The sequence below is a fragment of the Poecilia latipinna genome, unplaced genomic scaffold (genome assembly GCF_001443285.1).
Source record: "Poecilia latipinna isolate Pla-1442-1.1 unplaced genomic scaffold, P_latipinna-1.0 Scaffold25, whole genome shotgun sequence".
Taxonomy (NCBI): Eukaryota; Metazoa; Chordata; class Actinopteri; order Cyprinodontiformes; family Poeciliidae; genus Poecilia; species Poecilia latipinna.
In genome coordinates, this window is record NW_015112641.1 from 506,126 (window position 1) to 531,906 (window position 25,781).

Consider the following 25,781-nt stretch of genomic DNA (forward strand, 5'->3'; position numbering starts at 1 on the left):
TACCACTGCCCAAAGATTGCTGGAGGCTCAAGCAGCAACAGGTGGCATTATTGACATCAGCAACAAAGAAAGATACAAAGTTCACAAGGCGGCACAAAGAGGCCTTATCGAGGACAGCCAAGTCCAACGGCTGCTTAATGCAGAGAAAGCTTTCACTGGAGTTGAAGACCCCATGACCAAAGAGCTTTTGTCTGTGGGAGAAGCTGTTCAGAAAGGCTGGATGCCAAAAGATTCAGCCATTCGTTACATGGAGGCACAACACCTGACTGGGGGGCTGGTAGATCCTAACAACAGTCACCGAATTAGCTTATTGGATGCCATTGAATCTAAAAAGATTGACAGTACAACAAAAAAGGATCTACAAACTGGCGAACACTCTGTCAGAGATATCATTGACCCTATCACAAAGGAGAAGATCAGCTACAAGCAAGCTCTGGATCGCTGTAGGAAAGACCCTGCATCTGGCTTACCTATGCTGCCTGCCTCTTCCAAACCAAGCTATTCTCCAACATATTGCTCTTCAAGATATTTTAATGTCTAGATTGACTTGTAGTTAACACCATAGCTATCTGATATCACTAGGGGAAGAGAGGAAGAGGGGATAGATTAACCAGGAGGTCAGGCTTTAACTGGGAAGTCTCCTGATGTTTGGCTTGTGAGGAGACTCAGTGGCTCTCCTGACTCAGTAGGTGAACAGCATTGCTAATTTAGGATCCTAAAAATGTTTGGAATTGAATTTAGAGTTAATAACAAGTAAACTCATCTGAGGCCACAATGATTGCTGCAGATCAAGGAATCTCTGCATTTATTTTGTGTGGACATGCAGTAGATGTAAGTTTGAAAAAGAGCATATTAAAGGTGTACATCTGACGGATCCATTTCTAACAAAGAATGAAGGTAGTTACTACATAAAATACATGACAAAATGCTTAGTAAAATTTATCTTCCTGTCAGTTTGCTGGGTGAGTCCATGAAACAAGGCGATGGAAAATGGCTAAGGCAAATGTATTAATTTTTCAAGGGATGGTGTACATTAATCAACATTATGTAAGTTTGCCAGAGTTGGCTAGAGTAAGATAATTTTCATTAATAAAAGCTAGTGACACTAATGTTTGTTGGAGATTATTGCCTTACAGTGCATCTGCAATGTAATAGTGATGCCCCGTGGCATCTGGATTATTAACCAGTTGAATTATTAACCAGTTCATCTGAGCTTGCATATAAACTTCAGGACCTCAGGAAATGGAGGTCCTGAAACTTTTGTTTGTGGATTTATTCCTGTGGTTGTGTTCGAGTGAATGGGTTACTTATAACAGGCTAAGCAGCCATGAGGATGTTGCATGCTGAGAAGCACAGTCAAACCAGAATCTGGACAAACACTGATCGTTTCCATGCATAGTGAAAAGCTTAGATAATTTGTGGGAGATAATTTACCAAAACATCACACAATTGAAGGATGCCATAAATGCAGTTTGCACCTTTGCTTGGCTTGGTGGGTTGGGGGCGTGCGTGTAACTGCTGCTGTAGTTGTTTAGTGCAGTTATTTTAGGTGTTATTTATGCTTCTGCTGTCAAAACCTGGTAGATTGGTTTCGACTGTGGCTTGCATTCTTTGCTAGCTTAGCTGAGCCTGCTGTTTTCTTTATGAGGCCTGAAAATTAAATTGTTAATGCCAACAGCTGAGTGTGCCGACATTCTGAGTTGCGTCAAGGTCTAAGTTATTATTGTTATTAAGCTATTTTCTTTTCTTTCACTACACACAACTAATTTATGTTTATTATTTAGAGGTTGTTGTTTTTTTAGCTTGGTAATAAAATATATTATGGATTCTGCTGCTTCTACTACATATATATATATATATATTAACTCAGGAGAAGACGTATATTATAAAACTGTTGGTCAAGCTGCCAGGATGATTGCTGTTGAGTTGCATTTGTTTAACCAAGAGTCATACATAGGAATATTTGTTGTTTGAGCCCTTTTGGATCAAAATAAAGTGACCAGTGCTGTAATAATACTGTTTATGGTGAATATTGGTGTGGTATTGGGGATATCGGGGCATAATATTATAGACTGATTTGACTCTGTGTTAATTCTTCACTTAAAGCTTGAAATTGTTTGATATTTTATGAAGAATCAGATATGATTAAAATTAACTTATGATGGTTAAAAAGCATTTGGCTCTTCACTTTTTATTATGAATGTTCTGCTAAATGCATCAATTCATCCATCTATTGTCAAAACTTGCTTTTCCTTGCAGGTTTATAGAAACAGAAGCAATCCATAAAGATGATAAACAGACTTAAAGATCACTACTGTCATATCTATGCAGATGACATCAAGTTGTACTGTTCCTTTAAGGCCCTGGTTTTCATACGAGCAGACCACAACTCATAAGAAGCAGCGTTCACCATGTAAGAATAATTTCCTAAACAATACCAGAGAGGCATATTCCAGAATAAGACATCACCCATTATGTTTCATTTCGTTTAACCAGGACATTATTTTTTATTACAAATATATACAGAAATATACCTGATTTTGACAGTAGAAAATATACCTAGTTTATTGTCATCCACATAATGGAGGAATGTGAATCTGCTGCTTGTATATGAGCTTTGGCATAACATTTGTTCACAAGCTGTGAAATGACATCATCAAGCAGAATTAACACAAAAATCTGCTACAAGCAATCATAAACCTCAGAGATTGACAAAAATACAATATATGGACCCAATCTGTCTTCTGGGAACCAGACTGATTCTTAGCTTCCTTGTGCCAGAGTATCTGATAAAGATAATATGGGTACAAAAGTCTCTGAACATTGCTGTGGGCCTGCTAACATTACAGCATGAAGACCTTTATCAAGTTACATCTTGTGGTTGTGCAACCTCCCCCTGTTTGCTCTCCCTCTCGGCGAAGAAGCTCCTCTGCTCAGCGATGGCCTTCTGCAGAAGTGCAGTGTTTACGCCATCAACGCAATTCAGGACACGGGCGCGAACCATCACACCAACCCCTGCAGACAAACGGATGTGGGTGGGTCAGAGTTTTCAACCCTTATAATTCAAAGAGCCATTTTCCCCTCGGTCTACCTAAATAAAATTTATTTAGATGGTCAGTACTTGATGGTCATGCAATCATTTGAATCAGCTGTTCTGGAATAGAGGCACATCTAAAACATGCAGAGCAGGGGGGCTGTGAGGTCCAGGGTTGAGAAACACTCATCTAACAGATTAAAGTACAGAATGTCTGGACCACTTCAAAACAATCGATTTCCAGTCAAAAGAAAGCTGTTGGTATAATAAAAAAAATTAATTTAAGCATAAATATGCAAACTTTTGGGCTTATCTGTATGAATGTGAGTTTGACTGTGTGGTTATGTGGATCTCGGGTAAAGTAGTTTGATTGGTCTGTCACAATAACAAATAACGATAATTGTCCCGATAAGTGACAATATTGTTTGAGACTATTTTCAATATATTAAAAATTATAATTATATTATTATTGGTCTATGAGAGTTTGCCCGATCAAAGACCAATACACTTTTTGTAAAGAACACTTAACATTTAAGTGGAAGATATTTTGCATATCTTCCCGTTATAGTATTTGGATATTAAACAACCAAAAACAATAAATAAATACCACTTACAACTTAAATAATAAAAAATGGATTATGATGTCTGTAAACAACATTTTTCTTCAAAAATATTAATCATCAGAATGAAAACTATCAAATTTATTTTAATTTATCATGCAGTTAATTGATTGCTTTCTTATTAGGACGAGTATAACTTTAACAGCGCTAAATTCAGTCCATTATCATCCCAATGACTATATTTTAATTTTTCAGTGTGCCAATGTAACTGGGTCTATATTAATAATTGTATATTTCCACAAAATGTGTTCTTTCATGTATTTGGTTGCTTCTATTTGACTGTTGTTGTGTTCTTCTGTGTCTGCTATAAGGGGTTCGGTCCTCCAACTCCGCCTTATTTTCTTCTTCTTTTGTTCAGGGTCCTCCAGGACCATTATAAATATTAAGTTATTAATTTCCTCTTCCCTTTTGTTGTTCGTTCCACTGGGGAGAGGCAAGTTTTATAATCTATTGTAATCCTTTCATTTATAGAGTTCAAATGTTTATTTTTCCTTCTGTATTAATGATAAGTGTTTGGATATTTTTATTTGAGTTGTTATTACACCTTTATATAATTTGTGCATGGTAACTATTATTTTGTATAGATCGGGTTGGAGAACTGGAGCACATGCTAGGTGCTAATGCTAATATCTCCCGATTGACAGAATAAATAAACGGAGACCGCCTCCAAACCCAGACTTGATGTCTTGTGGTTTGTCTGATCACCACACCAAACACAACGCAGAACTCCACCGGTGACACCAACAACTTTGTATCTCTCGGTCATAACCAGCTTCTTTAATAAGAACATCAGAGAAGATAAACTAAATAAAAACTACAAGAGAAATCACAGAGGGGTCTTTTACCTTCATACATTTCTGTCTCACCCAGAACCAGGTACTGGGCTCCAATTATTGGGTTAAATGGCTCAACAAACTGGGTTTGGACAAACACACGGTGTTCTTTGGAAGCATGCTGGGCTGTCAGGGTGGCTTTGGATTCATCCGGCTGATAGCAAACAAGTCTGGAAAGGCAACAATTTCAAGTTACAAATAAATAAAAGCAATATATCAAGATATAATGTTGGAAATTTGCCCTGTAGCCAACCCAGGTACACTCTAAACCAGGTCTGATTATTAGTCAACCATCCTGGGGGTCGACATAACTATAAACTTTCTGGGTCAGAACCGATGCCTAAATCCCGACCTGCCAAATGTCCGCACTGATTCTCCTTCTTTGATTGAGTTCACTTCCCAAGGAAGACGAAACACTGCGGTTGGAGGAAGCATCGACATGTTTATTAACTATAAAGAAGTTAACCTATCACAGAACTCTCGGGAAAACACTTCCGGGATCTGTGTCACGTCACCATACGTAACCGTTCCCACCTCTCTGCGGCTGCGCAGTAGAGACATTACCCAGGTCCAGCAGGTTACTGGAGTACCTCTACTTATTATTCAACACTTTTTAGCTCATTTTCCGCCCATATAGACGAGGTTTTCGCTCTATTCATAGAGCCATGAATCCTGATATCACACGAGAACGTCAAAATGCTTCGTTTGACGTCGAAAAACTTACGTACATTTTGGACGGAGGCCCGGAAAAGACCAAAAGAAGACGACAAATTGGTGAGCTTGAAATGTAGTTTTTACAGCTGCCGTTGTGTACATTTATCCAATTTGCTGCAATTACAAGCTGCTACATAAATTTGAACTGTTGTTACTTCAAAGCTTGCAAAATATTTTTAAACGCATCTCAAGTTAAGGTTTATGAGTCTTTTTAAAGTGTTATTTAGAAAAATGTCTCCAACAGGGCCCATGAAAAGAGATATTTTAAGATTTTTTATATTATTTTGATTGAGCATTTTTCACAGCTATATTCGGCTTTAGTTTTATCTACCAATTAGCTTTAAATTTAAGTCAGGCTGCACTTAGTAGAAGTAAAAATTATTATTACCAAGGTCAAAAGATCTTTATGACTCAATAATTCAATTGAGTCATGTCAAGTCCATGTTTATTAAAGTTATATTAAACATGGTGTCGATCCTGTTTTTCGGGTCCTGACTGAATAAGCCTTGTAAGCTGGTTGCCATCTCAAAGAAAGAGCAGGCTAAGTAGCATGTATTATCATAGTACAGCAACCTTTACTACCATAAAAACCATTTTACCATCGGTTCAGCAAAACAAATGTGTTTAGAGCCAGAAAAGATCCAAGACTCTGAAGAAAAATAGAAATTTGTTTAGATTTTTAACTTGAAGAACAAGTTTTTATGTTTGGTACATTTTCTTCAATGTTGTTGCATTTCTAAAAAAAAAAAAAAAAAAAAAAAGGAAAATGGCTTAATAAAAAAGTGTGTTCTTTACACTGTTAATGTCATTCCTATTGGAAATGTTATGAGTCTTTCTAAAGTATTATTTAGAAAGACATGAAAATGCCAAGAAAAAAATGGCTAAAGCTGACATTTTAAAGAACTGAGCAGCATTTTAACTGAGCTACATTTCCTTTTAGCATTTTTGGTCTCATGCTATGAAGATATTTTGATTCGTTTTTTTTGTTTTTTGTTTTTTTTTACTATTTCTGTTGCTGAACATTTAAACTAACTGGAGATCAAAGTAATTAGATTTTTTTTCCTATGATCAGTGATGAGAAAAATAAATTATTCCTCCTCATTAATAAAATCCATCAAAACTCTCAAAAAATAAACTCATCAGACAGTATTATGAGCTTTTCTGTATTTTTTTCAGCTTAGTTAAAATCAGACAGAGATTAGGAAGAAATGCTTTGACTTATATTAAAGGGTAACCTGTCGGACTGCGCAATAGATCATTGTATACAATATTTAAACCCTTACGAACTGTTTGTAATGCAGTAAATATTGTGTGGTATATTTTAAGTGTTGTGAACATCTACTTTACATATGAATGTAGTATTTTCTGTCTCAGATGTTTACACTGGACACAACTTACAATGCCCAAAATTATAAAGATTATACTAGGTGATAGAAGCACAGATGAGGAATAAACAAGTAGGCCTATTGTCATCACAATATTTACCAATGGAAAAAATAAATTTAGATTTATTTTGAAGCATTTGACCTGAATACCACTGACGAAAGGACGGAAAAATTTCTCAGTTCTGTCCGTTATTCATGTGTTTCTGATTCTCGGGCAAACGAAAGTGACAGCAGGGGGAATCATCAGGTAAATAAAATAAAAATAATTGATGAGACAAATCAACTCTTGACTGCTAAGGCTTTTAAATACTGACACCAGCTTTAGAAAATAAAAATAAGTCAACAGTTAGTTAAAATTTAAATTCAAACACTATTTTCGTATTGATATTTCTTTAGTTTTCTGGCATTTACTGTGAAATATTGTACAAAAATAAAAAGTGATACATTAGATTTGTATGACCATACTTAAAAAATACTCATAAGTTTCCATCTCTCCGCTGTTGGACGTGTAGTTTAACGTTTTGTTTGTCTTCCGTAGAGGCGCTGGTTTTCAGTGACCCAGATTTCAACGAGGACGACCCAAACTTCCTGTCTCGCAGCGAACGCTACGACCAGGCCGTTCGAAAAAGCGCCCAGATGATTCTGAAGCTCCGAGAGTATGGCATCGCCGACCCGGAGGAGATCTATCACTACAAAAGGTACGCAGACGGAGAACGACGCTGGCGGGAAAACGATTCTCTGCCGTCTAATCACTGCGATAAACTGACGCTAAAAAGTTCAACGTTAACCAAAAACTGAAGCTCTCAAAAAAGAAACGCTGTTATATATTGATCTATGAAAATAAATTATTTTCAAATCAAGCAGACTAAACATTTCCCAGACAGGACTGCAGTGTACCTGTATGTCTGTCATGATAACATATTTTGCTGAACAATGACGTTGTTATTGCAATAAACAATAATATTGTTGTTTTGAAACCATTTTTAAGTAATATAAAAATAATAATGGCATAATAATGCAAGAATACATTCTCAAATTTACATTTAACACCTGAGCTGGAAGACATTTTAAATATCCCAAATAAATAAACAAAACAACAGAAACAATCAATAAAATGACTTATTAAGATTCTGTAAACAGAATTGTCCTTAAAAAAAGGTACATTGAGATAAATGCATCAAATTGAAAATCAATATTAGTAGAAAAAAGGGGGAAAAAGAAAAATGTTAATGATGTGAATGGAAATGATTGAGTTTGTTTTAATTTATCATGTGATTAATTGATTTATTGTTTGTTGTGACAGTATGTCATTAACTAACTTCAGTGCAGAGCCGTTCTAAAATCACTACATGAACTTTATGATTACAGTCAAAGTCTCTGATATCCAAACCCACCCAGCAGTAAATGACGTAGCTGCTAAAACCAGGAATCAAAATGGATTTGTTTTTTCTCCAAATAGGCCCCATTTTTCAGGAAGTTTAATCATCTTAGTCAGAAGGTTAGTTGACTAACCTTCTGGTTAAGATTAAAGATTAAGGCAAGTGGTTGCTTTAATCTGACATTCAGCATAATGGACAGTCTAGAAAAATGTCTGTGGACTCCTCTGTGGGTTTGAAGCAAACAAAAGTCTGAGCAAAGTTCAGAAGAGATTAAAAGTGTGTGAAAGGCTGAGAGGCTGCCAGCTTGTTCCACTTCTACAGTGGAGAGTAGAGAAGTTTAATCAGTGCCTTGCTAAAGGATTCATACTTCCACCTTTTCACATAAGTCACGTTGCAACCAGAAACTTTAATCCATTTTATTGGGATTTTATGGAACAAATCACTGGTCTGCCATTTTTATCAGCTAAATAAAACTATTTTAGAAATGCAAACGTTACACAGCCTTGTGGAAAAAGAACTTTTGATAAATATCTACAGTAGGAAATTTGTTGTGATTTGTACAGAATAGAGGTGGGCGATATTGATTTAGGATTTTATCACCACTACTGTGACAGCAAAAAAAAAAAAAGATAAAAAATATGCATTAATTCTTTTTTAGTAACTTTATGGCTGTCAGTGCATAAACAGGTGTATTATTAGCCTGGCTGGCCACCAGGCTTTATTTGTGCCCCCACCAGGCTTAGCATTGCTTATTTATTTAAGTCTTTTTAAAATGTTTGCATTCTTTAAGACTTTATAGATGGTGTTCAGGTATTAATCTTACAATCTTTTAATAACACATAATTATCAAGTGATATTTTAAAATGTTTAGCTCAATTTTTCATTGAGACGTCTTTTCTACGTCAGGCTGAAATAATGTTCGATAAGTCACCTTCACATATCTTGTTTAATATCAGTAAATGTATGTGTTGTCTGTTGATTTATTGAACCTGAACTTCAACCCCTCTTCGTCCAGTATGGTTAAAGGGAACCAGCAGGAACCTTTCGGGCTGCACGTTGTCATGTTCATCCCAAGCCTGCGCAGACTCTGCGACCCCCAGCAGGCCAAGAAATGGCTGCCTCTGGCTGACTCCTTCCAGGTTTTGGGCACATATGCCCAAACTGAGATGGGTCACGGTCAGTCCTGAATGTTGAAGCTAAATTATTTACTGGATCGATTCATAAGGCCCTTATTTGATGTTAAAAACAACCATTTCTTAAACGTAACACGGATCGGTACCAATGGGGAGCGATGGGAAGTTCTTGTGCGTGTTTGACAGATCTGAATCATGTAGTCGAAGACGGCATTTTATCTGCTAATGAGAGATGATTCTCTAACAAAATACTGTCCTAAATGCTTCTGCACCTGTTGTAGAGTTAACATAGTGAACTAATTATCATAACGTAGCGTCGGTTTTCCTCAGAGCCGCTTCAGTCATCAGTTAGCTCAAAAACTTCCTCTTGTTTTACTCTCTTTTCTGTATTATAACTCACCAATGACGGCGCTTTGTGTCTCGTAATTGATTTCCATCTTTTACAAATCATGGAAAAATAGCAAATAATTCATATTAATAACAATCTGAGCCTTCCTAGTCTGCATCTGGATCCATGGCGACCAGAGATTATGGGATGTAGCGAATAAACAGGCAGCATTGTGTGATCGGGGAGGCTAATGAGGCCTCTGAATGTGCAGCGTCTGCCTGCTTTAGGCCTGAATCGAGAGGAGAAGAAGCTTCTTCCACGTTTTGGACTGATGCTCTGGTGTTTTGTAAATGTTTTTGCTCTGGTTTAGCACCAAATTCCTGACACTGAAGGGAGATTTAAGTGGAAAATGAAGGAGTGAAGTTTCAATAAATGACAATAATTTGCTTGAATCAACTATTCCAATATGCATGTTATGCTCACAAGCTGTTTTGTCTTCTCTCTTCACTGCTTTCCTCTCTGCTGCCTTGAACCATGCAAATCATTTACATTTCTCCTCTGGGAATAAAACAATGTGATTCTTTTCTCTGATTCATCCATGGGATGCCTTCCATCCTCACACCTTTTCCCACATCCTCCCCTCCTGCTCCTCTGTCCTGTTTGCCCCCCGTCTTGCGCGGCCTAGTTGTGTGCACCCCGGCAGGCCATCGCCCTTGGACCTCCACTTGGCGATGTTCCTGCCCACGCTGCTCAACCAGGCCAGCCCGGCTCAAATGGACCGGTTCTTCATGCCCGCCTGGAACCTAGAGATCATCGGCACCTACGCTCAGACCGAGATGGGCCACGGTAAAACGAGAACGGACCCGACCGAACCAGCTGTGTTTTTGTTAAAGGAACGATTCTCAGTCAATTAGTGATTAGTTTTGATAAAATCAGAGTTAATTAAATGTTTCTGTCTGATCAGGTTTTTTTGGAAAAAAAATAAATGTATGGATTTTTTAACTTTTATCTTATTTTTCTCTTACAGTTTCTCACTCTCACGATCTTTTCCCATTACAATTAGAGATGCACCAATCCAGTATTAATATTTGTATTGGTCCCAATATCAGAAAAACCCTCCAGCTCTGATTTTGGTGACAACGATCAATTCAGGCTCATTCTACGCTACAAAAACACAAAATCTTACCAAGGATTTTTAGTCTAGTTTCTAGTTCAAACATCTTATTTGAAATAAGATAAAACAAACTTACAAGTAACTTTTCAGCGAGATGTAGGAGCTTGTTTTAAGTGAATACACCCTTAATATTTATGAAAAAGTATTAATTACATTGGCAGATTATTTCACTTAAAACACAGAAAAAAAAATCATAAAACATTTGAGAGAAGATTTGCTGACAAAAACATTTAGTTTTAGTCAGTGTCAGATTCTTTACTATTTATTTTACATTGGCTGCACTGTTGCAGAGTTATAAAATAAATTTACATTTAATAGTACATCTATGTCTGTGTTTAAAAAAAGAAATGTTTTAACTCAGCACTGTTTTGTCTGTGTCGGATCAGTACCGGCCAATGCTGAACCTCAGGTATCGGTATCAGAAGTGAAAAAAGGGGGTTGGTGCATCTCTAATTAAAATAAATAAAACTATAAATTATTTTAACAATCGTGAGCTTTGCCTTCTCAGGCTGCAGTAGATTTAAAACACTTACAAAGCTTTAATGATGATTCAAAGAGACATTTTTTGCTTTCAGTCCAGCTAAATAAAGTTTGTTTAGAACAGCAAATGTTTCATGATAAATATGTACCTGAGAAAATCGGCTATAATTAAAAAAACAACATAATTTAATTTCTAGCTTAAAATTTTCGGTAACACTTTATTTGAAGGGGGTTGAATAAGGCTGACATGACACTTTCATAAACATGACATAACACCTGTCATGAACATGAATAAGCCTTCATGAATATTTATGACTGTTGTCATAAAGTGTCATTCGGTAAATTATGACACTTTTAATACAAAGTTGACATTATTCAAAATGTCTTTGTTATGACAAATTGACATTAACCAATAAATCATTACTGTTTAAACTTTACCTTTAATAACATAAAGTTACCTAATTTTTAAAGTGAAATCAGTAATTATTTTATAACAAATTTATATCAGTAATGATTTATTGGTTAAAGTGAAGTTGTCATAATTTACCGAATGACGCTTTATGACAACAGTCATAAATATTCATGAAGACTTATTGATGTTCATGACAGGTGTTATGTCATGTTTATGAAAGTGTCATGTCAGTCTTATTCACCCCCCTTCAAATAAAGTGTTACCAAATTTTCAACCTTTGTTAGAAGGTGAATCTCTTGCAGAAGGTTTTCTAGTTTTTTCCATGAAGAAACTGGAAAAACTACCAACCCAGGCGTTTGATAATGTTTAAAAACATCAGTGTTAAAGAGCCATTGTGAAAGGTTCAAACAGGTTTCAGACCCCCTGATCTATGTTCATTTTTTCTGTTTGACAGTAAAATATTTCAGCTCTGAAACTGACGCTAAAACTCATTTTAGCTTGTTATAGCTTGTGTTTATTGCCTCTAATGAGAAAAATCCTAGTTTGATTTACCAAAACTGATAATCTTCCATCTACAGTAACTAAAAACCGAAGCTAAATGTTCGCTTCTTCCCTTAATTAATTTTTACTCTTGTTCCTCTCGAATAATAGCTAGAAATGTATCCCTGCTTCTAATGCGTCATTTTGATGAACCGTCTTTCCTCTCCTTCACCTCAAACTGTCGTTTAAGGACCTGTGTTCACCTGTGACTGCCGTGTTATGGCGTTGATTACATTGAGATCTGTCAAACACGACAAGCTGTGTCACTCCTTTGTGTTGTAGCTAAAAACTGAATTGGCTTTTTGAATTTAAATAATTTCTGATTCATTTTGGGGATAATTTGAAGCCAAGTGGCCTTAGCAGATTGCTATACTGTCTAACTGAAATACGCTACATAGGGATGCACGATATTATTAGCATGGTATCGGTATCGGCAAACATCAACTGTAAAACTTTATATCAGACGTCGGCCACTCCGTCAAAATAACTCACTGATATAAAAGTGACTTACTGGTTTGTTTTTATGTGACAAACCAGTGACAAAGCCAAATTTGCTCTGTTTGAGTGTTGTTGTCTTAGAGAGAGCAAATGTCACGAAATTTACATTAAATATAATGCAAGTTGAAAGTTTTACATAATTTCCAGCCTCCTTTTTAGTATTTGCGTTTTTTTTAGCAGGCTAAATTGACAAAGATAATGCAGCAGTTTAATTCCACAGTAGAGAAAGCCGTATATACTCAATAAATAAATATAGGAAAAAAATATCGGTATTGGTTATCAGCCAAATGAGCTTTAGTATATTGGCATATCGGATATCAACCAAAATCCAATATCGTGCATCCCTAATGTTCCATATCACTGTTATTTTACCAAAGCTGTGTGGGGATGTAAACGTTTTCTGGATGCAGGCACACACCTCAGAGGCCTGGAGACCACAGCCACGTACGATCCGGCCACCCAGGAGTTTGTGTTGAACAGTCCCACCGTCAGCTCCATCAAATGGTGGCCTGGAGGACGTAAGCGCAATCACAGATACTCCGATGGTCTGGGCTTTCAGGCAGAGCAGAAATCATCCCCCCTCTGTCTCCTCCTGTTCCAGTTGGGAAGACCTCCAACCATGCCATCGTTTTGGCCCAGCTGTACAGTTTGGGAAACTGCCACGGTCTGCATGCGTTCATCGTTCCCATCCGTGACATGACGACTCACCAACCTCTGCCGGGTAAACTCAGTTTGTCTGGTCTCTTTGGACGTAGCATTTGCAGAAAATCCACCCGTCTCTCATGATCTTTTCTGCTTTCCTGCTGCAGGAATCGTAGTCGGTGATATTGGCCCTAAGTTTGGCTTTAATGAAGTTGATAACGGATTTCTGAAACTGGAGAACGTGAGGATTCCTCGAGAGAACATGATGATGAAATACTCCAAGGTGATTTGATTGTCTTCCTGAAAAGATAATATTTATAGAGATCTTGAAAACATTAAAATGCTGCTCAGTTGAAAACAGGGTTGCCAGATCTGACGGAGATTTTCGAATTCACAACGCTTTTGGTTGTTCTTTACTAACGCTTGGGACACAATGGAAAATAATGTCCATAAAGGATTTTAAAATGGGATAGAAATATTCTTTAATGTCCCGAGTTTAGATGTACCAGCAGCAACTTCATGATGAATGCAAACTGCAAATTCAGACTAGAGTACAAAATATATAACAGATTAAGAGACTGAGCAGTAAGGGGCAAATTTATAACAAAATATTCATATTTAATGAGGGAAATAACATCATCATCTTTATTCCTGACGCATAAAAGGTTCAGAGTAAAGAGATAAAACAAATGATAAAATAGGATCTAAAAAAGTAAATAAGAAAAAACAGCAAGTAAGATGTTGAGTCACCAATAAATTATCTTATAATTCACATGTGTGTGTGTGTGTGTGTGTGTGTGTGTGTGTGTGTGTGTGTGTGTGAGGTGTATAGTTTCATAAATCTAGATAAATGGATATAAATACATATATAGATAGATCTAGATGGATAGATCTATAGATATTAATGAGGGCTAAATTGATTTTACCATGACTGGGGTTAAAATATCAAATTATAATTAATTATATGTTTTTGGAAAAAACTGTGAAAATGTTATCGAGTATCAAATATTTGTCTTCAGATTGGAACCAAATGTAAAATAACGTGGTTGCTGCTGTTTAGGTAAATCCTTAAAATGCTGATTCCAGTTAGTGGCAGTGATCCTGAGGATGGATTAACGTTTAAACTGGGGATTCTTCCTCCACCAGGTGGAGCCGGACGGGACGTACGTGAAGCCGCCCAGTTCCAAGCTGACCTACGGCACCATGGTGTTCGTCCGCTCCATGATTGTAGGCGAGTCGGCTCGCGCCCTGTCCAAGTCCTGCACCATCGCCATCCGCTACAGCGCCGTGCGCCACCAGTCTGAGATCCGGCCGGGGTCAGGAGACACACTGCAGCACAACGGTTTCACACAGAAATCACTTTACGTGCATCTAACTTTACACACATCTGGGAATCCGCTTTGATTCCCAGATCAAAGCGGATTCCCAGATCTTGAAAAACATTAGGGGAAAAACAGAAATCTGAAGGTGAAAAAAATCTTTGATTTTCCATATTTTTATCTAATCTTTGACTAATTATACTTATTAAATGCAGTGGTACTTAATTGTACTGTTTGACTTTTATTTGCCTGATTAAACCTTTTAAACTGTATCATGAATCTGATTTAGCAAGACGAGCAGTGATGTGAAGAAAAGACAGTAAAGTGGCTCAAAGTTCACATCTGAGCAAAACTGGCTTTTCTAAAAAAAAAAGTTTGGGTTGAGCTTGAAAATTATTACATAACATCAACTTTTTTTTAACTTTACATCAGGTTATAATGTCATTTCCTCATCAAAAACGCACCTGGAGTTGCTTTGATCCCTTCATGCATGTTTGGGGACTCATTGAATTACTGGCTGAGGATGCCCAAAGGCTTGCTGTCACAAAGCGCCGCTTATTTTCCCATAACACTTCCTCAGCTCCTTCAGACTAGCCAGCAGCAAGTAGCAAAAGCTTGATGGAACTGAATCTGCTAATCTCATTATAAATGCAACTTCTCAGTCCAACCGGCATAATGGAGGAGCGTTATTGTGATGTCTTAAAGACACAGAGGCGAAGGTAACATAGCTACTTGATCATGCTGCAAAATGGGGCTTTGTGCTTGGAAAACACATAGCACCACTTCTTTAACAAAATTATTATTTGTTTGGCTTTAAATATGAATTATTTTAAGTTTGCTGAATCTCCAGCTGGAGCACAGTTCTTGGCGTTTTTTATTTCCCCAAACTGGTTCAGGAATCCCCAGCATGCAGCAGGAAATGTTTCGTGTCTCTTTAAATATCTGATTTGTTGCCACATCCTCCTGCAGAGGACAGTCTAACCTCTGCGTTTCCAATCTGCAGAGAGCCAGAGCCTCAGATCCTGGACTACCAGACGCAGCAGTACAAGCTCTTCCCTCTGCTCTCCATGGCTTACGCGTTCACGTTTGTCGGCCAGTACATGACGGAGATATACCACCGGATCTCTGAAGACATCAACCAGGGAGACTTCAGCCAGCTGCCCGAGGTACGGACCTGTTGGATCACTGACCTTTAAACTTGAGGCTTGTGTCAAAAGAAATTACCGATCTACGTTTGGTTGGTGGTGCAATGGTTTAGGCCCCATTTTTTATTTCAACATACAACACTTAACTTCTTATAGCTTTTCAAGAATCGCAGAAGAATGGGTGGGAAAGTTTCCAGAACTCTGCAATGGTGAAGAGAATGAAATATAAAGAGTTTCAGTGTAATAAATGTGGGTATTTTTATTCAAATTGCATTGTGAATGGGAGCTGCATTAGATTTAATCAACAGGGTTTGAAAATGAGCACAGCAGCTCGAGATGAAACTGAGGATAAAACGGGAACGGTCACACCATCGGTTTGTCAGTTTTTTTCAGACATTTAAAGCAAAAAACGAATCACTAATTATTAATATTGACTAATATGAAATGCTTATGGCTTAAAAACGTATCATGACATATTGTCCAGTCTTTATTTGTTGCTGTTATTGAAATTGAGGGGTCTTTTTTCTGAAATTTGTGTTTTGTTCTCAGGTTTATGCAGTGTGCATGTGAGAATTTTCAAAATGTAAAATTTTGCTATATTTAAATTTTCCTTGTCGCTGCTATGTAGAATATTTTACAAGACATAATTAATAACAGTAATCAATTATGTGTAATAGTGAATTAAAACTGTCCTCATTAGTTATTTTCTTTTGTTTTTATCTCCAAAGTGTGGAGGTGGAAAAACCTGAAAACTTACCTTGAGAATGCCTGAATTTTACTGTGGGAAAAATGTGTGGAAACCGTGAATCACATCACTAATTTATGTGAAAGTATTTAATAACCCTGAGCTGAGTCTCTGACCTGGTTCTCCCTCTGCCCTGCAGCTCCATGCCCTCTCTGCAGGCCTGAAGGCCTTCACCACCTGGGAAACCAACTCCGCTATCGAAGTGTGCCGCATGTCGTGTGGCGGCCACGGTTACTCCCGCAGCAGTGCCTTGCCCGATATTTACGTTGAGTTTACCCCAACCTGCACCTACGAGGGCGAGAACACAGTCATGATGCTGCAGACTGCAAGGTAAAGCTCCCAGCCTGCCTGGGTCGAGTTTGACGCAAAAGGAGCTGGACACAGAAACAATCCGACCTTTATCATGGCGGCTTTTTTTTTTTTTTTTGTAAAGGTCAGAAGATCAGTTTCAGAAACCTGTCAGATGATATTTGGTCTTTGTTTCCCTCTGAGGACCCGCGACCAGTTCCAGAAATGTTCCTCTCACAGGAAGTTCATGCCTGAACACAGACAGAACAAAGCTGGAGTGAATGGGAGGGAATGAAACGGGAGACTCAGTTTGCATTGAGCTCTGCAAAGGAACAAATGACTTGGAAATGATGCAGTTGTTTTCATGTAGATACTTGTGGCTTTCAGCTCTGTTGAGTTTCACCAATTAGTCCTGCTGTTTCGATGTAACTCAACACTCCTTATAATGTAAACAGAAGAAGTGTCAACAACATGAACTGGGTTTGGTGCTGACAATCAGCGTTTGATGTTGCAACACTAAACCATCCCTTTTAACACTGTACAGATCCAGACATGCTGCACTGATTAAAACACATAAATGCTTCTTTTATAGTCCAAGTATGGAAATGGATTAGGATCGCTGCAAAAAAACTGTCAGAATTCTGATTTCAATCTCAGAATTCTAAGAAAAAGAAAAAAAAAAATCAGACTTTGTCAAAATTTTTCAGCAAAAAATGTAAAAATTCTGATTTTTTTTCAGAATTCTGAAAAATTCAGAATTTAAAGTCTTAATTAAATCCAGGCTTTAATTTTGAGTTTAGGGACAGAATTTTGACCTTTTCCAGACTTTTAATTTCAGAGGAAATTTGGGGAAAAAAAAAATCAAATTTAATTTTTTTTCTCAAAATTTTAACTTTAATTTCTGAATTTTTTAAAATCACATTTCTGAGTATTATTTCATAATTTAGAATTTTTCAAAATTTTTGACATTAATTTTAAAATGATGACTTCTATCTCATTTAAAAAAAATCTGCGTTCTAAATTTAATATCACAATTTTGAGATTAAAGTTAAAATTCAGAAAAAAATTAAATCTGAATTCTGCCTTTTTTTTCAGAATTTTGAAATTAAAGTTTAATAAGAATTCTGAAAAAAATCTAATTAAATTGTTTCTCAAAATTTTAACTTTAATCTGAAAAAAATCAGCTTCTAAGTTTAATTTCATACTTTAGACTTTTTCAAAAATTTTGACATTAATCTCAAAATTCTGATCTCTGGTTTAAAAAAAATCTGCGCTCTAAATTTAATATCAGAATCTTGAGATTAAAGTTAAAATTCAGGAAAATGTAAGTCTGAATTCTGACTTTTTTCAGAATTTTGAGATGAAAGTCGGAATTTGAAAAGTAAAGTTATTTTTCTCAGAATTCTGATTTTAATACTTGAAATTATACTTTATTCTCAGAATTCATGGATTAAATTTAGAATATTTTTTGTTCAGTGGTCATAATCCTTTTCCAACCTCATCCAAGCTCCTGTTAAACACAATAAATACTTTTCGCCCAAGCCTTTTCTGTTTAGACAATCTCGCTTCAGTAGCTCCTCAATTTAATTTCAAACTTTAATATGAATATCTGTGAATCTATTCATGGTTGCAGGTATCTGGTGAAGAGCTACCGGCAGGCGGAAAAGGGCCAGCAGCTGAGCGGCATCGTGTCGTACCTGAACGGGTCCCAGAACCGGAGGGTCCAGCCGCAGGCTGTGGCCTCCAGGCGCCCCCTGGTGGACATCAATGACCTGAGCAGCCTGGTGGAGGTCTACCAGCAGAGAGCCGCCACGTAAGTCACAACCTCCACTGAGCAGAATTACCAGTGCAACGCAGAGATTCAGAAATATACATTTCATTTTAATGCTCAACACCAGGGGGCGCCAACTTCCTGTTCACTGAAAAAGTTGAGCAAAAGTAAAGTTTAACCTTTGTTATCCTCAAAGAGGAAATGGGAAAACCATCCATCCATCCATTTTCTGAACACCCTTGTCCCTCAGTGGGGTCGGGAGGGGTGCTGGTGCCTATCTCCAGCTAACGTTCCGGGCGAGAGGCGGGGTACCCCCTGGACAGGTCGCCAGTCTGTCGCAGGGCAACACAGACACACACAACCATGCGCACACACACACTCACACCTAGGGGCAATTTTAGACAGACCAATTAACCTAACAGTCATGTTTTTTGGACTGTGGGAGGAAACCGGAGTACCCGGAGAAAACCCACGCATGCACAGGGAGAACATGCAAACTCCATGCAGAAAGACCGGGGCCGGGAATCGAACCCAGAACCTTCTTGCTGCAAGGCAACAGCTCTACCAACTGCGCCACTGTGCAGCCTGAAATGGGAAAACCTACTAGTAAAATCCCAAAAGAATAAATAATTTATCTAATTATTATTTGATTACTCAAACAAAATAAAAATAACAACATATCCCAAAATAAAGATTAAATAATTTAATTATTTATTCTTTTTTTTGGCATGTTTTGAGATTAAAGCTGGAAAATTAAGTTTTTTTTTTCTTTTTCAGAATTCTGACTTTTAATATCTGAAATTTTGCTTTCAGATATTAATGTCTGAAAGTCAAATTCAGACTTTCAGACTAATAATTTAATAAATAAATCATTTCTTTATAAATTTTTAAATTATTACTAATTAATAATTTAATACATAATTATTGTTAAATAATTTCTTTTTTGTTTTGGCATATAGTTTTAATTTTTATTTTTTGTTGTTTATTTTTTTTCTTTCTCACTTCTACTCAATCCTAGATTAATCAAAACGATGAATATTAGAGAAAATGAAAAATAATAATCCAAATCAGAAAATACCTGCCAAGATTAAAAGAAAAATAAATCCTAACCCACAAACATTAAACAATTTCATTTTACCTCTTTGTTATGCTCTGTTTCATTGCATGCACCCTTTTTAATGTGTACTTCCTTTTTTTGTTTATTTTTGTTTGTTCTCGTCTCTAATTGGTTATTATTTTGTAGATCAATACCTCTGTTTGTCAGAATATAATATTTGTTTTTTAATTGATGAAAAAGAATATTTTTTCTGCATGCATCAAAAGACACATCCTGACCTGGATTTCATTATAATGCGTCACTCAACAGATCCTTATTTTCACCCAATGAGTAGCAAGTTGGTCATTTGTAATGGAATAACGTTTTTCCATATGATGGTGTTTAATTCGCTTCAGTCCGTTGCACCCTTAGTTCAGCCTCTATTGTTTTCTCGGAGGAAGATGATATCCGATTACATCACTGCATGCTGCTCACTTTAGTCATGTCTAAATCTATTTGCTGCGAGTATCAGCTGTGCTGAGCACAAAGAGTCTCTGTCAGCCTGTCGGAGGGAGACCAAACCTGGTGCTCCACTTCCAGATATCAGACCAACAAAGCCCAACTAAACACATTCGTCCTGCTTATTTCTGTTACATGTTTGTTCACATGCAGACAGCCATATTATGACAGCTGTTTTAAACTTTGATTAATCCAAAATTTGATGGTGTTGAGGTATTTTTGTGGTGCAAAAGATAATTTAAAGCTGCTTGAATTTGACCTTTGAAAACATGTCAGAACCCTACATGGGCACAAAGGCCAAACTTGGATGCTTCATCTTCTGTTGGGATTTTATTCGACCAACTCAAAGTAGTTCTTGGTTATAAAGTGGATAGAAAAAAGGATTAGCAATAATAATATTATTCCATCTTATTTGAAGGCGACTTTAAAAGCACTCAAGGTCAACTGGAAATAAAAACTATAACGCAATAAAAGGCATATATAAGTATATCAAACACAATTGTAGAAAGAAATGATATTAAGCTGGATAAGCAAAGTTTTAATAGTTTTCTATATTTTACATGTCTTGTATTCAGCTTCCTGAGGTAATAACGGTTTGTAAAACCAACTTTTTACTGAAATTGCAGCTTTCCAGGTGTTTCTCTACCATCATTTTGCGTCTAGGAACTGAAAGTTTGGTCCGCTCTTCTTTGCGAAGTAGTTCAAGCTCAGACAGATTGGATGGAGAATCAGGTCTGGATCACTTTACACATGAATCCAAACCATTCGGTTGTCTTGTGCTCAGCTTAGGCAGGCAGCCATCGCCAGGGAAACCGTCAAAATCCTCCCATATGCTTTCGATTTTAAGCTTGGTCTCCAGTTTGTTCTCTGATGTTTTCTAACAAGCCTCTGAACTGTTCCTAAACATACTGTGATTAAATCATGTTCAGATGGAGCGTATTTAGGAGAAAACTGTCTTTCTTTTTGAACGACACGTTTACTAATGGAGGTTTGTGTTTGTAGTTTAGTTGAGATGGCGGCGAAAAGCATCCAGCAGGAGCTGCAGCGCAGGAAGTCACAGGAGGACGCCTGGAACAACAGCGCTATCGACCTGGTCAGAGCCTCGGACGTAAGTTCCTCTCTGTCAGTTTGTAGTTTAAAGAAATCTAAAGAATCAATCCTGCAGCTGCAGCTGATCCAGACGCTGCTGCTGGAGTTCTGACTAAAACCAGGAAGCTAGAGCTCATCAACCAGTTCTACAGTCCCTACACTGAGAGAAAAGACTTTAAAATCCTGCTGTTAGTTTATAAATCACTCAATCAACAGCACATTAAAGATCTGCTGTTGTCATGGCAACCTTCCAGAACCCTCAGGTCTTCTGGTTCTGGTTCTGCTCTGAATCACCAGAACCAGAACCAAATGAGGAGAAGCAGCATTCAGCTTCTACGCACCACAAATCTGGAACAAACATCCAGAAAACTGAAAAACAGCCGAAACACTGAGCTCCTTTAAATCCAGACTAAAGCCCAGCTGTTTAAAGTTGCTTTTGAAACATAATCAGTGAAACAAACATTATCCAACATTTTGACGTGTAATGGTGATTTTTAACGATGGAACTTGACAAAATGTAATGTTTCATAAATTGACTGCGCTTCTATGACTTTGTATTTTTGTGTTTTTATGACTTTGTATGAAATGTGCTATACAAATAAACATTACTGATTAAATTATAGTGAATTAATTTGAAAACACATCAGTGAGCTGCTTTTACAAACATAATTTAATATGTAAATTACCTTTTTCATATTCCTCTATTTGCATTTTTAACCAATGCGTTGTGTCCAGATATTTGGCTGTAATTTTTTTTATGATTTTCTTGTTTTTTGGTGGGAGGAGCCTGTGTTGACTGATTATAATTCCTTTAATTTGCCTCTACAATCTGATTTTTCTATCCTACAGTGACTACTTCATTTATTGCTCCCTGGTATTGATTATTTTTCCCTGATGTCGTCTCTCTTTAGGCCCACTGTCACTATGTTGTGGTGAAAGTCTTTAATGACAAGCTGAAAGGCGTTGGGGACACAGCAATACACTCTGTGCTGTCAACGCTGGCTCTGCTCTACGCCATGCATGGAATCACAAAGAACTCTGGAGACTTCCTGCAGGTACGTTAAGGAGCGGCGAACCGATTCCAGTTTTCTGACCGATCACAGATCCTTAAGAAGCTGGACCTTCCAGCTCCGATTGTTTTTATGTCTGAAAAGTTGCTAAATATAGTGACTTTTGCTAAATTGGCAACAGTTGGGTGACTATTGTTAGCCTTTTCTAATATTTTATGCTACAAAATAAGTAATAAAAGTACATTTGATTTGTGCTGATATCGTATTGCATCAATATTGTTGCTCAACGCTGCAAATATGACAATGTTATTGTAAGTAAAAAGTTGCTTCTGGACACCCCTAGTAAAGACTGTAACGAACAATAAGTTCTGCGAGATTTCTACAGATGGAGGGGCAGGAAAAGTGTAGCCAGCATATCTGCAGACCCCACACATCCTGGACACACAATGTTTAGACATTGTTTTGGTTCTACACAGTGCTATTTGCACTAATTTAACTTTGTCTTCTCTTGTTAAAACATTCTGTATATATACATATTTGCAAGAGAAAAAAAAATCTTCCTCCAAATTTTGTATATTTATATTTGAAATGTCTGTACATTGAGAGCAAAGTGAAAAGTTAATTTTTTGTTTTTGTGCACAAACGTAGCTAATAAAGCTGATTCTGTTTCCGGTAAACATTCTTCTGTCTTGCAGGCTGGACTGGTGAGCGTGCCGCAGGTTCTGCAGATTTCGGTTCGCATCAAAGAGCTTCTGTCCCAGCTGCGACCCAACGCTGTGGCGCTGGTCGATGCCTTCGACATCCACGACAAGAAGCTGAATTCGGTTCTGGGACGGTACGACGGAAACGTCTACGAGAACATGTTCGAGTGGGCTCGCCGCTCACCCCTTAATGCCGCAGAGGTAAAAAAAAAGAGAACAGTCATCACACTCTGTAGACTTTAATGTCAGAATTAGGAGATCAAAAGTCACAATTGTTGGGGAAAATATCAAAATTCTGACTTTTGTTTCAGAATTCTTTGACATTTTTGAGAATTGCCTGAATATTCTCTAAATTCTGTCGAAAGAAAGTCAAAATTCTGGGTTAAAAAGACATAATTCTGATTTAATCCCAGAATTCTGACTTTTGTTTTACCCAGAATTCTTTCTTTTTTCAGAATTCTTAGGAAATTCAGAGAATTCCCAGAATTCAAACTTTAATTCTCAGAAATCAGGGAAAACTCTTAGTTAACATTGATCTCATTACTCAGATTGCAGGAAGAATATAGAAATAAAAACATTTTTGTCTGATTACATCCATGTTTGTTTTTGATATTTGTGGATTTTCATCTCCTTTGCTCTTTCCTTCAGGTCCATGAATCCTTCCAGAAGTACCTGAAGCCGCTGCGGTCCAAACTGTAAGCTGATGAAACGGACCTCCACCAACGGCTGGGAGCCTTTAGCTGCACAATCCTCCTCTGTAGTAACTCGTTAAATCAGCCCTGTGATGGATTTCTCTGCTGGTGTTTACCGCAGTTCTAGCTATCCATCCATGTCAGTTTAACTCAACAAATGCGACTAAATTCCTGGTAGATGGCAGATAACTGGAGCGTCATGGTGGTGACGGGGAAATAGACCGAAAATGTCTTTCATCACCAGAAACAGACATTTTTAAAACCAACAAAGAAGAAATAACGATTAGGAGTGCATGAGAAACATTCGTATAGTTACTGTTTTTCATTTAAATTCTGCTGGTATGATTTCTATAATAAATAGTTCATGAAAGCATCGTGTTTGAGACAGAAAATATGGAAGCTTTTTTCATTTAACAGATTTTTAGAAATATTGCACACTGCGTATGTATAAATACTCCCAAAAATCTAGTGAGTCACAAGCATCGCCAAACCTGACTGAAGGAGTTGATTCAACCTTTCGCTCGCTCTGAACTTCTCCTCCTTTCCTCTTTGAACTTTGACCAGCTTGAATTTGTTGGCTTCCCTCCAACATTCCAGTTAATAAAAGTTAATATCAATGCATAAATAGCAGGTTAACCAGAAGATAACAGGAGAACAGTTTGATGCTGGGATTAAATTATGCACTTTGGGTTTGTAGTTTTAGTTCCCCTTTTTGCATTTTTATTTAAATTATGAATGATCTTGTGTGTTTGAAAATCACAGCTTGTTTTGATATGGCAGGTAAAGCATGTCCTGTACAAAAACAATCTTTTAGGAAAACCATTTTGGACTCCTGGCAACAGCAAAAGATAACAGAATCCACTTTCTATGCGCAGCCTGGAGTCTGTGCGTTAGTATTATCCCTCCCTACCATGTGGGGACGCATTAAAAAGTTGCACATCTGGGTAGCTTCGTTTTTAAAGCTGTTGCTTTTAACAGGACACATTTCAGAACTTTAAAAACTTTGCAAAGTTTTACTTTACCAATACCAGGCTAATTTATCAAAGTAAATCGAATTAATTTTAATCAGCAGTCAGATTGGCACTGAATGGAAAGTAGCTGTAAGACTTTCGTATTTTTGTACAATTTTAGGACTGTATTGATAACTTGCTCTAAAGCGTCACTATAACTTTTAAAGCTGATTTGTGTATCAATATGTGCCTGATGAAATGTTATTTTCATTATCTAACAGATGGAGGGTGTTTTTGCACAATAGTTTCTGTATTTTCACAAGTGGTGAAACCTGTGATTTCAACGACGACCGTTGTCATGTACTGACTAAACCGTTAATCTCATGGGTTTTGATTTTTGTGAGGATGACATTATTTTGTGCTAATCTAAAATGTAGTAATTTAACAAAGAATGTAATAAAAGAAAGAAACGATTGTATTGTTTTTCCTGACACTGTGTAGTTTTTTTTGGATGAAGTTTGATTTACGCTGGTAATACTGTTAGAATTGAATCAATAAGAAGGGTGTAACAATGTTTTAATCTGCAATTTTTTATCAATATTTCTGATTAGAGTCTAGGACTGCACTGATTGCAATTTTCTGACTAATTGCCACCTTTTAAAGGGGCAGTATTATGTGTCTCAGGTCACATAGTGCTATTTTATAGTACAATCTAGTAAATTTGTTCTTGTTTTTTCTAGAAAATATATATGATGAATCTCAAAATGAATTTGTTCCAGTATCTCCAGGTTTTTTTTATTTTTAGAATTTTTCTGAGAATAGCCTAAAAATTTCAGAATTTTTTTTTCTAGAAAATTTTCTATTCAAACTCAGAAATTTCCAAGGTTTTCTTTTCTAGAAAACTTCTGACATAAATTTCAAAGTTTGATTCCCCCCTTCTCCCACCTGAGCAATTTTTTTCAGCTTAGCAAGTTCATTATTTTTTTTTCTTTTAGATTAGTCTCAAAATCTGATATATTTTCTAACAGTTTTTTGACTTTTCAAACTGAAATTTTCAAGATATTTTTTTTTTTTTAGAAAATTTCAGATTTCTTTTTCCTCCCCAGAAAATGTAAAACTTTTTAAGCTCAGTATGTTTTCTTTAAATTAATGTCAAAACTTATGATTTTTTTTCCCTATCATTTTTACTTTTCTAACTCTGAAATTTCCTAGATATTTTTCTATAAAATTTCTGAGAATAAGAATGTCTGACTTTTGGGGGGAAATTTACTCCTTTTTTTCTATATATAATGACCCCCCACCGCTGTGGTATTGTTGTGAGCCCCCAGAGAGCCCCCTGGTAAA

General features: G+C 36.8%; 3 protein-coding genes across 4 annotated transcripts; 2 read left to right on the forward strand and 1 right to left on the reverse strand.

Annotated features, from left to right (window-relative positions):
* Positions 1–4: 4 nt before the first annotated feature.
* LOC106950564 (envoplakin-like) lies at positions 5–1,434 on the forward strand (the record flags this gene model as incomplete). Its single annotated transcript, XM_015037508.1, has 1 exon — positions 5–1,434. A coding segment is annotated over one exon (537 nt), but the record flags the coding sequence as incomplete, so codon positions are not given.
* A 1,037-nt stretch (positions 1,435–2,471) lies between these two features.
* Positions 2,472–5,048, reverse strand: ten1 (TEN1 subunit of CST complex). Its single transcript, XM_015038073.1, has 3 exons — positions 4,840–5,048; positions 4,500–4,657; positions 2,472–3,015 (listed from the first exon to the last, which is right to left on the reverse strand). Exons 1-3 carry the CDS (start codon positions 4,926–4,928, stop codon positions 2,864–2,866), a joined length of 399 nt encoding a protein of 132 aa, XP_014893559.1. The 5' UTR covers positions 4,929–5,048; the 3' UTR covers positions 2,472–2,863.
* acox1 (acyl-CoA oxidase 1, palmitoyl) lies at positions 5,041–24,919 on the forward strand. Of its 2 annotated transcripts, none has more exons than XM_015037929.1 (14): positions 5,041–5,261; positions 7,125–7,284; positions 8,981–9,141; positions 12,941–13,048; positions 13,132–13,251; positions 13,340–13,455; positions 14,319–14,488; positions 15,495–15,657; positions 16,521–16,711; positions 18,303–18,482; positions 20,998–21,103; positions 21,996–22,139; positions 22,790–22,996; positions 23,444–24,919. In XM_015037929.1, exons 1-14 carry the CDS (start codon positions 5,153–5,155, stop codon positions 23,492–23,494), a joined length of 1,986 nt encoding a protein of 661 aa, XP_014893415.1. In that variant the 5' UTR covers positions 5,041–5,152; the 3' UTR covers positions 23,495–24,919. The 2 variants fall into 2 exon arrangements, with proteins under 2 accessions (XP_014893415.1, XP_014893406.1); XM_015037920.1 differs by lacking the exon at positions 8,981–9,141 and adding an exon at positions 10,112–10,272 and having other exon boundaries at positions 5,042–5,261.
* The last annotated feature ends 862 nt before the right edge of the window (positions 24,920–25,781 follow it).

What these genes read in the sequence shown, in the direction of transcription:
- ten1 (XM_015038073.1), bottom strand. Translation starts at nt 4,928, where the DNA reads ATGTCGATGCTTCCTCCAACCGCAGTGTTTCGTCTTCCTTGGGAAGTG. An exon ending in TCAGTGCGGACATTTGGCAG is followed by an intron (nt 4,658 to 4,839) that starts GTCGGGATTTAG and finishes TTGCCTTTCCAG; the next exon opens with ACTTGTTTGCTATCAGCCGG. An exon ending in TGAGACAGAAATGTATGAAG is followed by an intron (nt 3,016 to 4,499) that starts GTAAAAGACCCC and finishes GTTTGTCTGCAG; the next exon opens with GGGTTGGTGTGATGGTTCGC.
- acox1 (XM_015037929.1), top strand. Translation starts at nt 5,153, where the DNA reads ATGAATCCTGATATCACACGAGAACGTCAAAATGCTTCGTTTGACGTC. An exon ending in GAGATCTATCACTACAAAAG is followed by an intron (nt 7,285 to 8,980) that starts GTACGCAGACGG and finishes CTCTTCGTCCAG; the next exon opens with TATGGTTAAAGGGAACCAGC. An exon ending in CCAAACTGAGATGGGTCACG is followed by an intron (nt 9,142 to 12,940) that starts GTCAGTCCTGAA and finishes TTCTGGATGCAG; the next exon opens with GCACACACCTCAGAGGCCTG.